Source organism: Anneissia japonica, unplaced genomic scaffold (assembly GCF_011630105.1).
Source record: "Anneissia japonica isolate Jap-2015-1 unplaced genomic scaffold, ASM1163010v1 scaffold287800_len1627635_cov199, whole genome shotgun sequence".
Classification (NCBI taxonomy): Eukaryota; Metazoa; Echinodermata; class Crinoidea; order Comatulida; family Comatulidae; genus Anneissia; species Anneissia japonica.
This window is the reverse complement of record NW_022731299.1, coordinates 662,992-681,439: the sequence shown is the minus strand read 5'-3', so window position 1 is coordinate 681,439 and position 18,448 is coordinate 662,992. Positions and strand designations below refer to the sequence as shown.

General features: G+C 36.2%; 2 protein-coding genes across 6 annotated transcripts in view; one reads left to right on the top strand and one right to left on the bottom strand.

Annotated features, from left to right (window-relative positions):
* The first annotated feature begins 1,053 nt into the window (after positions 1-1,053).
* LOC117115306 overlaps positions 1,054-18,448 on the top strand; it is a 29,524-nt gene continuing 12,129 nt past the window's right edge. Inside the window, exon 1 of the mRNA XM_033259048.1 lies at positions 1,054-1,107. The gene's annotated coding sequence lies outside the window, so the exon portion shown is untranslated. The remainder of the gene's footprint in view (positions 1,108-18,448) is intronic.
* On the bottom strand, positions 10,239-18,278 carry LOC117115305. 5 transcript variants are annotated; one of them, XM_033259041.1, is made up of 5 exons: positions 13,395-18,278; positions 12,580-12,713; positions 11,740-11,820; positions 11,038-11,103; positions 10,239-10,472 (listed from the first exon to the last, which is right to left on the bottom strand). In XM_033259041.1, exon 1 carries the CDS (start codon positions 17,918-17,920, stop codon positions 16,781-16,783), a length of 1,140 nt encoding a protein of 379 aa, XP_033114932.1. In that variant the 5' UTR covers positions 17,921-18,278; the 3' UTR covers positions 10,239-10,472; positions 11,038-11,103; positions 11,740-11,820; positions 12,580-12,713; positions 13,395-16,780. The 5 variants fall into 5 exon arrangements, with proteins under 5 accessions (XP_033114932.1, XP_033114934.1, XP_033114931.1 ...); XM_033259043.1 differs by having other exon boundaries at positions 11,660-11,820; positions 12,580-18,278; XM_033259040.1 differs by having other exon boundaries at positions 12,580-18,278.

The following is an 18,448-nucleotide window of genomic DNA, read 5'->3' as shown; positions in this document are numbered from 1 at the left end:
ATGCGCGCCAAGCGCGCAAAATATTTTTGTGTTTTTAATTCTAATTTCGTCGGAATTGATGAAAACTATCTAAAATGTGCAATTTATAGAGGAAATTGTCCTACCGTAACAAGAAATGCGCGCAAAGAGTTTGAGAATTTTAGGCACTTTCTGAGGATGCATTTATCAAGGAGTGGAGAAAGATTTCCAAAGATGGATATTTTCCCTTTGACCCTTTGGGGAGTCGCAAAGCAAATTATGATTATGACACATTTTTTTAATTATTATTTTGAAAAAGGGTGGCCCTGGCCGGCCGGCTGGGCACCCTACCCCACTGGATTAATATGATATATGCCATTACAGTCGATGTCAGAGAGACATTATGCTGTCATGTATTAACAAAGCCTTTGGGAATCAGGGTGCTATAGAGCGAAGACCCTACTGGACCCCATGGGTAGGGGAAATAAAGGGCCGGGCCCCTAAGGGCCGATGGCCATGAATTGGACCGCCGCACGAGAGCGCATAGGCGTTCTCGTTTTTGACTAAAGAAACCTCCATCTTTATTTCTTTTGCCCTTTTTTATATCCTGATTTATGAAATCGTTGGAGAAAATCGCTGTCGGGGATATAGCGTTGTATTCGCCGCCAATAAAAAATTCAAAATTAGTGGGTTATAAAATAATCGAGCTCTCCTTTCGCCCACTGCTGGATCCGCCAATGAAATCATGCGGTACACTTCGTTTCCCCCACCCCACTTTCTTTCTTCCCTTTAACTCCTCTCAATTTGAGTGATTGACGGGTTGTGGGGGGGGGGGGCACGGGCGCCCGTGGTCCCCCGCTGGATCTGCCCCTGAAAATACCGAAAATACAATCACACGGTAGTGACTTTTACTTTTACAGTAAATTAGATTTTTTACAGTGAATTATACATCACACTTTAAAGTCCAATTAAAATTATGCTTTTTAAGTTGCTGATTATTGAAGTATTACATTGTTTCATTTAGTAATGAAAATAATTACTTTACTGGAGTGCGCCCTCTGTAAAGAGGTTGCACATAGTGACGTTCAGAGCATTCCTGAGAATAGGTTCGATTTCGTTGATTGCTTTGTTGATTTGAGAGACCAGAATGTAAGTAATTATATGATGTTAATAATATAGAGAATAATATTATGGATGATTGGAATAGGCCCTAAATAATTTAGTTGGATTTTACAATTTGTATGAGAAGGATTAGGCCTAGCGTAAAATATGAGATGCGGAGACAATACGCCGGTGGGTGTGTAGTAAATGGCACTATATATTAATTGACGTGACAACTGTCAGAGATGATTTATTCTTATTGTTATTGTTTGGGAAGTTGGAGTTAATGTCCAAGTACAGTACTGTTGAAAATATTAGATTTGATATGAATGACTCCAGATAGGATGTATGAATGATTGTCATTATTATAGGAAATGTTTGGGTTTGTACTGTAACGTAACTTACGCCCGTATTCTTAAAACAAACTTTAGTCGAACTTTGAACTAGAATTTCATTTAGTGCAAGTTTCAACTTCAACCTCAATTTTTATTTACATTACAAACAACGTAGTCGAAGTTTTAACTACGCCATTAATTAAGGAAATACACCACACCGAAAACCAACGACGGACACGATTGAACTAAAGAAGGAATTTATTAACGTGACATTCACGCAGAACCGACATGAACAGCCATGCTGCCAAAAGAGAGAGAGAGCGGCCGCCACCTGAGGGCGCACCATGGCATGGCGTGACTTTTTTTATCCATTGTTTTTTTTTACCTTCTTAAACTAAAACAAGAGCGAAAACCACAATGTTGTATTATAAATACAGAAGTAACATAGCAATGTGGGACTATACACATAGTTTCCTGTAAACAGTCATGAAACTGAAGCGAATATAGCTCAAGTAAACAGAGGAAAATATATACTACTGTACATTTATAAATATAATAACATGACAAGAGTACAGTTAAACTTGTAGGTAGGTATGTACACCCAGGCTGATCAGCAATTAAAACACAATATTGTGTAGTCATAATACAGTATGAGTGTCTCGGGATTGAATAAAAGAATGCAATCGAAAAAGGAAAAAAAAATGAAATTAACAAAATATGAGCACAAAATCAAGGCAATTTACACAGAGGACCTATCAGGACATATTAAACAAATGATAAAACAAAGCAGTAAGCAGTTTGAAAACATAGCACAAGAATACTCTAAAGTATCGGCATTGAATATATAAAACAGATATTGGATGGTATGTGGAAATCAAGCAATGAGAACACCCAGCTAGCAAAGCGACGTTGGCCCAACGTTGGTAAACGTTGGCAAGCGTCGGTAAGCGACTTGATTTAGTTCAACTGAAGAGATGTGTATAAGAGACAGGTCAACGTCGCTTGCTAGCTGGGCATACACAAAGTGATTTCAGTGCTAACACTAGAACTTAACAGGACCAGTGAAAACTCATTTGCATAAGGCTCCATAATAGCTAATTATGATGACGAATGTAACCTATACCGAAGTTAAATCCAATGATATATTGTTATCAAAGTAAAATACAGGGTATTATTAAACTCAATATGTCAATCAATCATAGTAATAAGAATAACAATTACAAGGAACAATAATTAAAAATACATTCAAAAATCAGAAGTGCTGAATATCAAAGAAGAGGCCAGTAGCCTAGCTTCTAGTCCATGATATGGGCAAGATTGCTGCTAAATTGAACATGTTGTCCGAGTCAACAGAGAGTTTCCACAATTCAAGTACCTGCACAATATCCTCTCCCTCGCACAGATGTTGCAGTTATGGAAGGCAACTGCTGTTAAGTGAGTTTACTGTACAGTGTAGCTTTCCAAGTATTCTCTGATAGCAAAATTATTGTAGTGAATGATTGTTCTGGATACAGGGTCTCGGTCAGTAGTATTGTTCAGTGTGTCCTGGTTAGATGGGTTGATCCAATTGATGGACTAGACATTTATGGCACCATCACTCATATAGAATTAGTTGTACATCAGCAACTAATCAATTATGGAACACAATAAAATATGCTGAAGGATCCTCAATTGTAGTAGGATAGGCAGGCACTGCTCAAATTCAGTCACAATTGAGTTCACCCATTAAAAGCCAGCAAATTATGTTTATCAGCAAGGTTGTGAAATTTTCCAACATGCCAAATGTGTCGATAATGTCATGCAGATTTCTAACCGGTGGTGATGGAATGAAACAGGCTCGAGCAAGGTGGTGGTGGTGGGTCTGTCCGTTGGCTTTGGCCTTGCTAGTTGTAGTAGATGACTGAGACTGATATATAACAACAATGACGAAACATACAACATGGTACAGTGCTCCTCCATGGCAAGACAGTTATTTGATATCATTCTCCTGCGAATGCGATACCACCGTAAACAGTACGATCCTTATCATCAGGCGAGTGGAAGTGTCATGATGTGTTCAGTTCAAGGCGTTCTCACTGCACTTTAGCAGAACCATCGCCGCATTATGTTGCAAGGTCGCCGAATGTAGAGTATGTATGTAGGGCCCATGCCTAGGTCGATTCGTAGCATCCCCGGGTTACCTGAAAATGTACGTGGGTGAAGTCATCCCACCGCTGCCACCACGCCATTAATTAAGGAAATACACCACACCGAAAACCAACGACGGACACGATTGAACTAAAGAAGGAATTTATTAACATGACATTCACGCAGAACCGACATGAACAGCCATGCTGCCAAGAGAGAGAGAGCGGCCGCCACCTGAGGGCGCACCATGGCATGGCGCTACGACTAAATCAAGTCCTAGTTTTAGTTCAACTGAAGACGACTGGCAAGAAACAACTATCAAACTAACCAATGAAAAGAGCCAATTTTAATAGCAGACGAAATTTTAGAGACCGGTAATGCGGATGAATATTAAGCTGTTGTCTGTGGTTCAAAAACGTATTTCCTCATTATTTGTTAACATATTATGATAGAGAATTTGAACAGTCACTGAGAATTTGCTTTCTTTGGAGAACTGTTATAGTTGAGCCCGGGCGAGGGCGGCTCCATCTTTGTTGTTGTTATGGCGAAGGCTACGTGACCGCAGCGCGAGGGATTTCGTGCAAATCAAGAACTATCGCATGTGGCTGGAAGAAACATGTTAATTTCTCCTTTTAGAAGCTGAACTTGATGTCTCTTCTGTTTAACACACCGAAGATATATCAAAAATGCGTATACAATCGTTTTTCTTTGTTTCACTTTATCGTGAGTTACAAAAAACATGCTTTAAGTGGGGTAAATATTTCAAGTCTTGACCCTAGGCTGACTAAAAAAAATTGGCCTGCGGAAGTGTCATTTTAGTTGAGGTTCGCGTCATTTAGTCGCAGTGCTAGTCGAAGTTTGTTTTAAGAATACGAAATGACGTGATTTTTAAGTTTTAGCTCGAACTACGACTAAAGTTTGTTTTAAGAATACCGGGGTAAGTTACGATATATCGCGAGTGTAAAATGGCTAGCAGAGGTTCCGTTGGCAACGGGTACTTGTTGCTAGGCCACCAGGCTTGACTGAACATGTCAATTAATTTGAGTAGGCGTTAACCTTATAGTATTTCCCGATTGATGTGAGTTAATATTGTCTTTCTTATTGTTTGTGAGCCTGAGTATTTGAGTATAGACGAAACATTCGAAAAATTCAGTGTTCTGGAAGATAGTGTTTCAAATCATTCGAGAAATTCCGCATTTCGGAGAATATATTGCAGTCATTCGAAGAGTTATTACAGTATTTCGAAGAGTTTGGTGCTGCTTTCCAAAAATTAACAGTGAAAGACTTGTTCCAGTATTAGGAAAACATGACAGAGAACCAAAAGAAAAAGAAACTTGTGAGGAGGAATAAGAAGGGAACCTTTACAAGAGCACTAAAAGTGTTGAGAAACCATCAAAAGGAAGAATTGTTTAAAGCAATTGAGGAGAGCCACAGTGAGCTTGTCAGCTTGATTGAAGATGAAGAGGAATTCATAGAAGAACAATGGATGGAAGGGTGCCAAACAGCGTTTATGGCAGAGATGAATGCAATGAAAATTAATATGACAGACCAAGTAAATCAGTCGAAGCAAACTATAAGTGCTCAAGGAGTTAGTAGCAGTGGTGTGGCAGAGATAAAACCAACGTTGAAGCTAAAGCGGATGGAGTTACCAGTGTTTGATGGAGATGTGAAGAAGTACAGTAGATTTAAGGAAGATTTTACCAAATTTGTTCAGCCATCCACACATCCGGATCAGTTAGCATTTGCCCTAAGGCAAACATTAAGTAGGGACCCCTTGAAAATTATAGGACCGGTGGAGGACGAATACGAGAAGATGTGGTTGAGGCTAGACAGTTGAAACGGGTGTGAAATAAAATTAGTAGAAGCAATAATCAATGAAGTAGAAAACAAGAATGAAGTAAGAGAAGGTGAGGGAAAGAAATTAATAGTTCATTGACGTAGTAGAAAGCAGTTACAGAGAGCCTTAGTGAAAATCATGCAAGAAAGTGAAATGTCAAATATGAAGGTTCTTGGTGAGATGAGAGAAAGCTACCTGATACGGTGTTCCAGAGATGGGTGAGAGATAGAATAAAGACTGAAGATAAAAAGGCAGAGAAGGAAGATATAATAGTGATGTTGATTGAGTTTTTGAAGACGAAAAGAAAGAGAGTTGAGTATACTATGTAATCTATGAGCCGTCAACAAACACCTAATCCGCCGGGGTAGTCCTGGCGGCGGATGTACCACAACACAACAACACAACTCTGTTTAATACATGAGGGTGCCAGACACAACACAGAGGAGTGCAAGTCTTACATGTCACTCAAAATTGAAGATAGAGTAAGCATGCTAAAGGAAAAGAGGGCATGTGACTGCTGCCTAAAGACAGGACATATTGTTGCAAGGACCCCAGAGCGCATACAATCATCAAACTTAAACCACAACATTGTACAATACAAAAAAATATTTACGATATTAATCATTGAAAACAAACAAAAAAAACACCAAAAAAGTCAAATGGAATAATTTCAGTTCATAACAATAATTCAATTAATTTACATTAGTTAGATTATTACAAAAATATATTATTACAAAAATATAGTAAGAGGGAGAGGCAATCGGACAATATAAAAAATAAAAATATTAACAATATAAAAAATTACAGTAATTCAAAATTTAGCATAAAAAAGATCTATCAATTGTATTATAATCCAATAATTAATTATTTTTTATTTTTTATTTTATTTTATTCAGTATAAAACCAACAGCGATGAAAACCGCCACTAACAGGTTCAACTAAAACATATATAAATATATATTATAAACTTCAAAACTGAAATAAACTAAAATACACTTACACAAATTTAACTATTTTGCTTTTAAAAATATTAAGACTATCATAAAAAATATCAATATTAAAACAAGTATCAAGTAGTCTATTAAATTCGTTCGGTAAACATTGAAAACCATTTTGTGCAATCAACACGACTGTAAGGAACATGAAGTAAACACTTACTGCGGGTATTAATCATTGATTATTACAAAAATATAATTATCATCTGCAAGATATCTGAATTTACAATTTAAAAAGGTAAGTTTTTAAAGCAGATATAAAACATTCAACTGACATCGCCTTCCTCAAAAATTGGGAAGCTTGTTCCATTCCTTGGTTGCGGCAATGGAAAATGCTCTGTCACCATACGTAGATTTAGTAGCACGAGCAGCTTGCGAGATTTGAAGCAATCCACTAGAGCTTGATCTTAAGGTGCGTGACGGTATATAAGGTTTTAACATCTCATATATATATATAAGATGGGGCAGTACTGGAAAGTGATTTATACACCATCAGAAGAATTTTGAAAAGAATCCGCTTCTTGATGGAAAGCCAATGGAGCTCATTTAGAATTGGTGTAATATGAGCAGACTTTCGGTGACCAACAATGAATCGTGCGGCAGTGTTCTGCATACGTTGGTGTTTACTTAAACGTGTGCCAGGAAGTCTGAAAAAGAGACTGTTGCGGCAAACATTTTTAGATGATATGAACGCATGGACAAGACGCTCTGTTGTATCCTTATCTAAAAACTTACAATACGGCCAATAGTTCTGATCGAGTGAACTGCCGGCCGACAAACGTTATTCACATGAGTGAACACGGTCAGATGCTGATCAATAAAGACACCAAGATTTCTGGCTCCCTGAGCAGAAATGTTAACGGCGAGTCCAATTGTAATAGTACAAGGTGTACATTGCTGCCTCTTATAACGAGATGTTACATGCAAACCCTCAGTTTTTTCATCGTTTATCTTGAGTTTGTTTCAGATAGCCCATGATAATAATAATAGTAATAATAATAATAATAATAATAATATAATTTATATAGCGCATTTACAGGGTTCTGATCAAAGCGCTTTACATAAAAATTAATAAAATACAATTTAAAACAGGCAGCATTATACAATCAAATTACAAAAATATTATATAGAAAAACTACAAAAATATACTTACATTTTTAAAATAATAAAATTGGAAAATTCAATCAAAAATAAATATTATTAATTACCTAACAAACTATAATATACAATTCTAAATTATTACAATACAATACAGATCAATTAAAAGTGTTAAATTCAATATCAACAATATTGAAGACAATCAATTAAAAGGAAAGGTAATTAAAATATAATTACAATATCAAAATCATTGAAATAAATATTTAAATTCAATAACAATTATTATTCAAATACCAATAAAAATATCTCAAAATGTACAAAAATTCAATTCAAAAAAATAAATATAAAATTACAATTATTTACAAGTTTCACAGGTCAATTTACTACTGCAAATGTCACCAATATAATTATGTTGGCAATAAATCGTTAATGGTTAAAGAGAATTCACTACAGTAATAAGACGATGAAAAGCTTTGCGGAATAAATAAGTTTTAAGTTTATTCTTAAACACGATAATAGAAGTTGTGCTCCTTAGTTCAGCCGGAAGATTGTTCTAAAGTGTCGGAGCAGCTCAATTGAAATTTCTTTCACCAAGTGTTTTCAACATTCAACATTCTACCATTTTGGAATACTAAGGAGAAACCAGTTGATGGCTTGACTACAATATTGGTAAGGTATTCTGGGCCCATTTCGTGAATATATTTCCTGGTAATTAGTTACTACTAATTGAAATTAATGCGGTATTCAATTGGCAGCCAGTGTAGCTCAAATAGTACAGGGGTGATGTGTGATCTTTTTGGTGTTTTAGTAAGCAAGCGGGCAGCAGCATTTTGAACTCGCAAAAATGTTTTTTTAAATGGCAGTCAGGCAATCCGTATAATAAACTATTGCAATAGTCTAGTCTACTTGTAATGAAGGCGTGAACGAAACTTGTAAGAGCAGTGTTGTTAAAAAATCTACTGATTCAACATATATTGTGAAGGTGATAAAAACTCTTTGAACAGATTTGATTGATATTTATTTTAATGGACATGTGTTCGTCTAAGAAAAACACTAAGATCTTTAACATATTTGACTCGTTTAAGCTCAACACTTCCCATGTTAATGCTTAGTTCTCCAATTTTTGATAATTGCTGCCTGGTGCCAATGATCATAAGCTCAGTCTTGTTAGCATTATGTAGAAGCTTATTTTCATACATCCACTTCCTAATATCACCCATGCAGGCTATGATACCGGAGATAGTTACACGTTTGCTATCTGGAGAACCTGGATCAAAGGACACATATAATTTTGTGTCATCAGAGTAACAGTGTGCACTTGGGAGATGATTTTTAATTATTTTGAAAAGAGGTGCTATGTACATGGTGAATAGGAGTGGCCCCAAGCAGGAGCCTTGTGGGACGCCGCATGTGAAATCAAACTTGTTAGATACACTTTCACCAACAATAATCCGCTGGGTACGCTTTGTCAAGTATGATTTAAGAAGATTCAGTGCTAATCCTGTCACTCCAAAATTCCTTTCGAGATGTTAAAGCAAGATGAGGTGATCCACTGTATCAAAGGCGGCACTGAGGTCAAGCATTATTAGAATAATACACCGCTGCCCGTAGGAAAATAATGTATAGAATTTCTAAAGAAATCATTCTATTAAATTTCTAAAACTTTTCTATAGGCTAATTCTATATGATTTTCTAAACCAGCTTTATAGAGTTTTGATAGATTTTCTACAAGGTCGATAAAGATGTTTTCATGTAATTTAAATAGAAATCCTGAAGAATTCCGATAGAATTCTATAGAGTGTTCATAGAAACTCTAAAGAAATTTTGTAGGAAAAAAAATTTATAAGAAAAATAAATAGAATTTATTAGAGTATTTGTATAGAAAAACAAAATTTTATAGTTTCTTTAGAAAATTTTTTATTTTCTATAGAACTTTTTTTATATAGAATTTTCAATAATTATATCGACTTCTATAGAATTCACATACAAGTCTATAGAAAATTAGACGAATTATATAGAAAAACTTATAGAAAATTACCATTATGAAAAAAATCTCTAGAATGTTGATAGAATTTTCATAGAAAAAGACACAAGTTTCTATAAAATGTCTACAAAATTTTGATAAATTTCTATTAAAACTTCTATATGATTATCGGTGATTTTAATAAATTTCAATAGAATTTGATAAGAATGCTATAGAAATATATAGAACATTCTATAAAAAATATGTACGGAAAATTCCCATTCTAAAGGAACCCTTTAGAAAGTTAATAACATAAATATGGGAAAATAAAATGGATTCTATAGAATAGAGAAATTTCTTCTATGAAATTTATATAGACTTATCGCTAATAAAAAAATGGCTTCTATAGAATTCGTATAGAAAGTTTATAAAAGTTTTATCGAAAAGATGTACAGAAAATTTACGATCTAAAGCAACTTTTTAGAAAGTTTATAGAATAAAGATAGAAAAATAGCGTGAATACAGATTTATTCTACAGAATTTCTATAGATTTATCGCAAAAAAAAAAAAAGTATAGAAATTTTATAAACATTTTACAGAAAAGTCGCACAACAAATTTCTCATTCTAAAAAAAAATTTCAGAAAGTCAATACAATGTTTATGAATTAAAATATAGATTCTATACAATTTGTATTTGAAATTTACACATTACTGTACAATTGTGGTCAATAAAATTTCTAAAAAAAACTTAAATGTTGCTTTATACATTTTCTGTAAAATTTCGCACATTCCAAATTAAGAGCCCAGTACAACTAATTCAACTTTGACTTTTATTAAAACACATCCTTTGTATACTGTATTAACACATATCTCATCTCATATTATGTTCTTTACTCGTGTCTATAGCATAAAAACACATATATACATCCTTTGTATTTAAAGCAGAACAATATCAGTGTCCCTCTTTCTGCTTGCTTTCATTATTTCTTTTAACTTATTGGATAACAAACTTTTAATTGCTGCCGGACTGATACTTGGGCATTTGCGGCACGTCAGTTCTGAGGAGAAAAAATTAGATTACTGTTTCAAAATGGTCATACAACAAGCACTCCTCTCCTCATGTCAATCTGTAAAAGCAGTAAACTACAACAGTTTAGGATAAATAAAAAATGTTTATATTTTCTTAAAGAGTATTTGATCAAACAAAAAATTAGCAAGTTTTAAACTTAACAAAAAATGGAACAATAGATGTTAAATAGGCAATAATAAGACAGGCCAATATTATTTTTAACCTGTGGTTCTCAAACTTATTAGGATTTGTTACATTTTAAATTTAATTTTATATCCTGTTTACATTTGAATTATTAGTCATCTAAGTATAATTTTAAAATTTTGTTTAAATGACTCATTTTGAATAACTGTATTTGGCTTTCAGCGTTCCAAAAGCTAGGTAGCATTAAACTGCTTGAATGTTTTTCAGATTGTCGGCCAAAAAGTGTGTTAAGAACAGTATTATGCAATTTGTTAGTATGGAAACTATACGAAACTGATTTGCCTAATTCTCTTTTTACACAATACAAAGAAAAGTATGCAATGGTCTAGTCCTCAAAAAATTAGAATTACCTTCTTAGCCTCTTTCACTCGTTCAGGGGACATCATTAAGTCTTCTGTAGATTTTGGCATCAGTTCCTAAAGTATCAAAAATAATAAACAGTTCTATAAGTTGTTCATTATCAGTATGCATATATCATATATTGTACCAAGCATTGTGTGTCAGTGTTTAAGACTAACATTGCCAATTCCTGTAATATGCTAAATATTTTCATTCAAAATTAGCCAAAAGTTAATGGAATTAAAGTTATCATAGTCTGTATTCTGTTTTTTCCAGCTAATTAAAATCTTTGTTTGGTTAAATACTTCCATACCAAATTTGCCAAATGGCTAATATTGTTTTTGGCCAGTATGTATGTACAGTAGTTATTGATGTGCATGTATGCATACAATGCTGTGAGAAACTGGATATTGGTAGAGATGCAGATTTGATAGTATTTACAAAACCAAAACAAAACACAAACAGCATTGAAATTTTAACTTGTTTGACAAACAATCCCCTCAGTGGTGTGTTATTACCAAACTATTCTGTTTTACATACTGTACTGGTATGTACCATATGAGACTCCGGTATAGATTGCTATATAAATCAAAATACATTACATTACATGTGTAATACATTTTTTTGGCATACCGTATTACGCTATTTTTGAAACTTTCGCATTTAGGATAGACAATTTTCCTACACACAATTGGCTTATAGTATCATCTAACCTTCTCCAAACAGGTTTTCTTGTGGATGTCACTGACCTCTTTGCTGGATATTTTTTTAATCTGCAATCATCTGTCCAACATCTAAATGTGTTAACAAAATACATGTTACAATCAGAATAGACAAAAAAAATTATTGGTTGTTTGCCCTCTAACTCACTGAAAAAAATAGGGGCGGAAAAACAAAAAAAGTTTTTTTTTTTTAGCTTTTTTCTTTAAAAATAAAAAAAAATGTGAGTGAATTTATCTTTATTTTTTTCCAGATGTTACAATCAGAATAAGACAAACAAAATATTGGTTGTTTGCCCTCTGCCACCTGCCCCTAACTCACTGAAAAAAATAGGGGCGGAAAAACAAAAAAACATTTTTTTTTTAGCTTTTTTCTTTAAAAATAAAAACAAATGTGTGTGAATTTATCATTATTTTTTGCCAGATGCCCTAAAAATTAGTCTAAAGTTGTATGATGTATGATATTGCCATTCTAGACCTTTGTGGGTTATTTTTATTCCACCTGATGATTAACTTTTTCCACCCGCCCTATTTATCTTCTTTTTTTTTTTAAAAAGAAGGGCAAACAAAAAATTTATTTTATTTGGCCTAATAAAAACATCTTTCACATATTTTCAACACAATCTTGAGATATATCTTTCTTGCTTTGACCAAATGTAAGCATTTGTAGAAGTCTATGAACAGACGAGACCAGGATGTACCTTCAAATTTAAATAGACAAAAATACTGAAATATGGTAGACAATGTATATATAGAACCTAGAAAATGCAAGAAATGTGTGCAATTTAATGTTTATGATGTATGTATAAAGGGATAAACATAAAACAAGCTTACCAACAAGACTTTTGTAACTATTCAATTCTTTTTTGAGTGAACTGTACTTTTCTTTTGTAGCCATATACTTTTCATTTAGCTTTTCACAGTTTTCACATGTTTGTTTTTCTACCTCATTAAGGATCAGCTGATCTCTGTGGATGAGAGATGTTTTCTGTTTTTTGGCTTGCACATCATTTTTTTTGAAAAAATAATATACGTTCATACATACAAATGTATATATAATAGTATACATAATAGTAAAAAAAAACATAACAGTTAAAATATTGTCGTGAGTCAAACAAATACGTCGAGGAGTAGACCATAGACTGCATACGTTGTTTAGAACGTTTATTTGGAACACAACGAAATGAACGAACCATGGAGCAATATAAATAGTATAAAAGAGAATTGAACAAAAGGAAAAACCCCTGTAACACAAAGAAACAGAGAATAGTGTCAAACTCATGTCATATCGCATAACATAATATCTTTAATTGACAAACTCATACTCAATGATATCCCTCTACATGTAAGTATAATATTAATGATCAAGACATCAATACAGTACTCGTTACTGTCTCTCGTGTCATTACTAATATATCCTTTTAATTAATAATCTTATTATATTTCTCATGGTTAAACATTATCTTTAGAAAATATTTTCTCTGGGTTGAGCGAACAGTATTACAAGCATAAATGCAATTGCAATAACTCTAGTACATCATACTTAAGTTCATCAATCGTAATGTAAAGAGTATCCCTATTACTCTAATAAAATAATCAGAATCACTCAAACAATCTAAACAAAATTAATAATTAAATCATGACCGCACCTGCATTGCACTCGTTCAGAGGCTACAAACAAGAAATCTCGGACAAGAAACAATCGGCGGTTCTCACCAAAATAATCTAGTAAAACGAATATTTAACCATTACTAATACAATGTCATGTAATCATAGCACAATCATTCGTACTATCATAAAGCATAGCATAGCAATCAATTGAATAAATTCATAGGTAATGACATTCAAATAATATTCACGGTTAAATAAGCAATAAAAGTATCATAACAAAGTCATTCGAACATCTATATAAGCTAAAACTCAAATATTACAGCTCCACAAGGTGATCATAAAATCGTGACAATCGCTATCAAAATACATCATAAAATCGATAATCATAAGTAAAATAATAATAATAAATGTTCATAATATTTATTAGCAAGTAAATGAAAGATCGTACAATCAATTAAAACATCGTAAAGGGTCAATCTCTCTCGTGGCAGGTTCTCAACTTGCTTGGCTTGTTCGAAAAGGACGCGCTAGTCGTATCACAAGGATGCTAAATAAACAATCGCTCCGCTGAATGTCCAGACGGACACGACATATATAGTAAATAAATATCCCTACTCGAAATAAAATAGACCCCATACAAGTTACGATGGTTCCAGTCTCTGACTTCTTCCCCGCTTTACGTCCCGGAAAGCAAATATAACATGAACAATAACAAACTAATGTTGAACAGATCTTGGGAGATAGTTAATATTATTATGTCCTCTACCTTGCCTGGATGATCTTCGTAGAGGTCGGGGTACTCCCAGGTTTCTGAACTGTAGCCAATGATTTATTGATGTATCGTCTACACTTTGCATATCTGTAATTAAGCACTCCTCTTCCTGTTCTTGTTCTGCATCTCGGGGATCTCTAATTATTCTCCTTCTGTTAACCCATTTAGTTAACCCTCCACCACTTGGCCTAATTTGGTATCCGTCGCCTTCAGTGTTTACGCCGGTAACAATATAGGATGTTTCAAGTTGTCGACAAGTTTGTGTCTGCCATCAAAACATTTATGACGAAGCAAAATCCTATCACCAATCGCAAACTGCTCGCAGTTAGTCAGCAAGTGACGTTTCTCTTCCCTTTCAGCTGCTGCCCTTAACCTAGCACTTACGACTTCCGCTGCCCTTTCCATCATTTCAGATTGCTGCTGTATATAGTCCTCATCCCAGTTAGAAGCTGTGTTATCCAAGTAGTGATCTATTGGCAATTTGGGTTCCCTTCCCATCATTAGTAAGTAGGGTGTGACACCAGTTACAGAATGGGGTGTAGTGTTGTACATGAACACCACATGTCCAAGCATCTCAGGTCATCGTTTTCTCTCTGCAGGCTTGATAGCCCTCAGCAAACTGCACAGTGTCATATTAAACCTTGCGGTCTGACCATTACCGGCTGGGTGGTAGCCTGAGGTTGTGGATTTCGTTATATTGTATACCTTGCATAGCTCCTTAATCACATGGCTTTCAAAATTTTTGCCCTGGTCGGAATGAATCCTATCCGGTACCCCATAGCAAACAAACCAATTATCTCAAAGAGCCCTCGCTATGCTTTTAGCCGATTGGTCCTTGCACGGAACAGAAGCTGCAAACTTAGAATACGCATCAGTTATGACCAAGACATCTTCAAACTAAAGTCGTAATTGGCAAGCTGGGCAACCCAACGATGTTCTGTGGCTCCGAGTCTTGCAGTCTCTAAATGAACTAACAGGTTGTGGTCTGTGTACACAATGCATTTGTTGTTCATAATATAGGAGCTAAACTTCTCCGTCACCGCCAATTTAAGAGCAACTCTACCTTGAAGCTCGATAGGTCGTGGTAGTTCTTTTCTGAACCTCTCAGGCCTCTGCTTGCATACGCAATGGGGTGTGGTCTTCCTTCCAAGTCTTTTTGCATCAGACAAGCACCAAGTCCTTAAACGATGCGTCCACTTCCAGTACGAATTCTCGGTTAAAGTCTGGATATGCTAGCACTGGGGTCGTACATAATTTTGACTTCAAATCCTCAAATGCGTCGTTCTCTTCGTCTCGCCAAATGAAGTTCTCAGATTTAGCGTTCTTTGTGTTCACTCGGGTCTTACCCACAAGTGTATGAAGAGGTGCTGCGATTTTCGAAAACCCGTTAATAAACCATCTGTAGTAGGACGCCCAAGAACGAGCTTACTTCTCTACCGGAGGTAGGTGTAGGCAACTCTTTGATTCTTTTAACCTTCTCCTCGGATACTTGCACTCCATGTTCGTTTACTACATGTCCAAGGTATTCTACCTTTCGTCTAAGCAAATTACATTTCTTCCCTTTTAGCTTCAGGCTGAACTGGGAAAGTCTACCCAACACTTTCTCAAGGCGAACAAGGTGCTGTTCTAAGGATGACAAAAAAATCAATATGTCGTCCAAATATAGGACGCATTTAGCCTTCTGTAATCTATGCATAGTCGCAAGGATCCGTCCTTCTTGGTTACTATTACGACAGGGCTTGCGTACGCACTTTTAGATGGCCTGATTATTTGTTGGTCCACCATCTCCTGAATCATCGCCTTCACCTCAGGTACCTTATGCGGGTGTATCCTCCTAAAGGGTTCACGGATTGTTTTCTCCAACGTTAGACTAATGGAGTGAGGTATTAGATTGCACTTACCGACGTCATACGAGCCAGTTGAAAACACATTTGGATATCTTGCGACGCACTGCATAAAATCCGTTCTTCCTCATTTAGGTGACTTAAGTCCAAACCAGGAGCTATTTCCCCGCATTCCTGAATCATCTGTTCAGTTTCATTTCATTGGACGACATCACACCCAGATGCAACTAACACCTCATCTACCCGAACCTCCAAACCACCTACAACCTGAACCAGTTCAGCCTTCTGCTACTTGTCTACAACAGACACTTCTCCCACTATGACATCTTTGTGTAGGTTGATAGGCTGGTTTTTCGAATTGGCCACCATTACACTGACAGCTCCATCATCCACTGCTCCGCATCCTTCTAACAATTCGGCATGCTCAATCTCATGTGTCGAGCTTACAAGTACATTACCCTTGAGGCTATTCCCAACCAGACAGTTTATTCTTCTTTATGCTGCATGCTGGTACGGTAACATTTTCGGCCATTCGCAGCTCGGCTGTTTGTTTCACTTCACTCTGGACGGATCTTTGATCTTTGCCATCGGCCTCCTCTAGCAATATCATCCTTATGAACTTCCGTGCAAAGTTGTCTTTCTGTGGGGCATCAAACATCGCTAACTTCTTTAGTATGTTGCAGCCAAGTAGAATGGGATGGCCTTGACTCCTCTTGCTCGAACCGCCTTTAGACACCAAGAAACTCGCACTAAGCTTATTCTCACCATACGTAACCTTGCATGTCCACAGGCTCTCCGTTGACACCAGTTATCTGAGATAAGTTACTTCTGGTGCTAAATTTCCAAGTTTTGGCTTAAGTTTCTCTTCGTAGACAGAGGCTGGGATCAGTGACGTCATGGCCCCCGTATCCAAAATACAACCAAGCTCAACTCCGACTAGGGTTATAGTTGCTGTTGGACTGCTGGCTACCAACTTATCCTCATGGTCCTCTGTGCTAGCGATACTGCCAACTTCAACATTGTTCGGGCTTGGTCTCCCTACGCCTGCAGCAGCACTTTGCAATTGTGGACAGTCTCTCTTAAAGTGACCATACTGCTTGCATTGGAGGCACTTAAACTGTTTGGTACAATCCTTCTTATGGTGTCCCTTCTCTAGGCACTTATAACACGTCAAGGGCCTACATTGCGTTATACCACCACTACTTGCACCACCATCTGTCTGACGATTCAATTGAGCTTTGACTGCCCTCAATTCTGCCTTTAACGCTTCCATCTCATCACTCTGCGTGTCGTTCACCACCTCATGTACTAGTACACGTTTCTTCTGACTCTCAATATTCCTAAAGAATTCTAAGGTTTCTTCTCTCATTTCTTGGAAAGATCTGTCTTTGTATGCCATCTCTATCCTACGTAGCTCACGTTGAACCCATGGTTTCCTCACCCCTCTAGTGAACCTCTCCTTCAGGGCATTGTCCTTCAGGCTTTCTAATGCTGCCCTCTCAACATCCATCGTCGCTGCCTTGGTCATCCTTTGGTATATTCGCATCAGCGCTCGGCTGTAATCGCCCAACGACTCGCCATCTAGTTGGGACCGGCTATGAAAATTACTGCTAAGTGATTGAACGGTGTTGACTGGTGCAAATAGCGCTTCAAGCTTCTCAATAATCCTTGCACTGTCTCTCTTTACATCATCACCATAACACATTATCTCGTCTTTTACCGCTCCACCTAGATGGGCCAGAAGCGAATTGGCCTTGGCTTCCCCAGTTAGACTGTAATGAGCAGCATAGCTGTTAAAATCATCAATCCACTCTTTCAGGGACAGCTCCCCGGTCTCACGTACACTTCCTTTAATCTTGGATAACTTAACAGGCGGCGGACCCCGTTGGGTGTTTAAGCCCTGATGTGCTGTCGTCAGCGCCCGTATCATATCGTCTATCTGCGCCATTCTGATGCTATATCACAGTGGGGATAAGAAACTATGCACAATGCAAATGTAAGATAAAGCAATGGAAAAATCAATATACAATCAAATCAATGAAAGATAATGCATGAACAAAATATATCTAAAATCAGCATCCAGGGGTCTGGTATCCTTTTCTGTCAAATTCGTCTCTCGGCACCAGCTCAAGGATTGCAGCACCAGAACTTGACTTCGTCGTGTCTGCTCGTAGATTCAGTTCTGTTCCAGTTGCATCCCACCACTGCCGCCAAAATTTGTCGTGAGTCGAAAAAATACGTCAAGGAGTAGACCATAGACTGCATATGTTGTTTAGAACGTTTATTTGGAACACAACGAAATGAACGAACCATGGAGCAATATAAGTAGTATAAAAGAGAACTGAACAAAAAGAAAACCCCTGTAACGCAAAGAAACAGAGAATAGTGTCAAACTCATGTCATATCGCATAACATAATATCTCTAATTGACTCAAACAATTAGTAATAAATTTTCAAACTCATACTCAACGATATG

Excerpts from the sequence above, each read along its gene's own strand:
- LOC117115305 (XM_033259043.1), bottom strand. The coding sequence starts at position 17,920 with ATGGCGCAGATAGACGATATGATACGGGCGCTGACGACAGCACATCAG.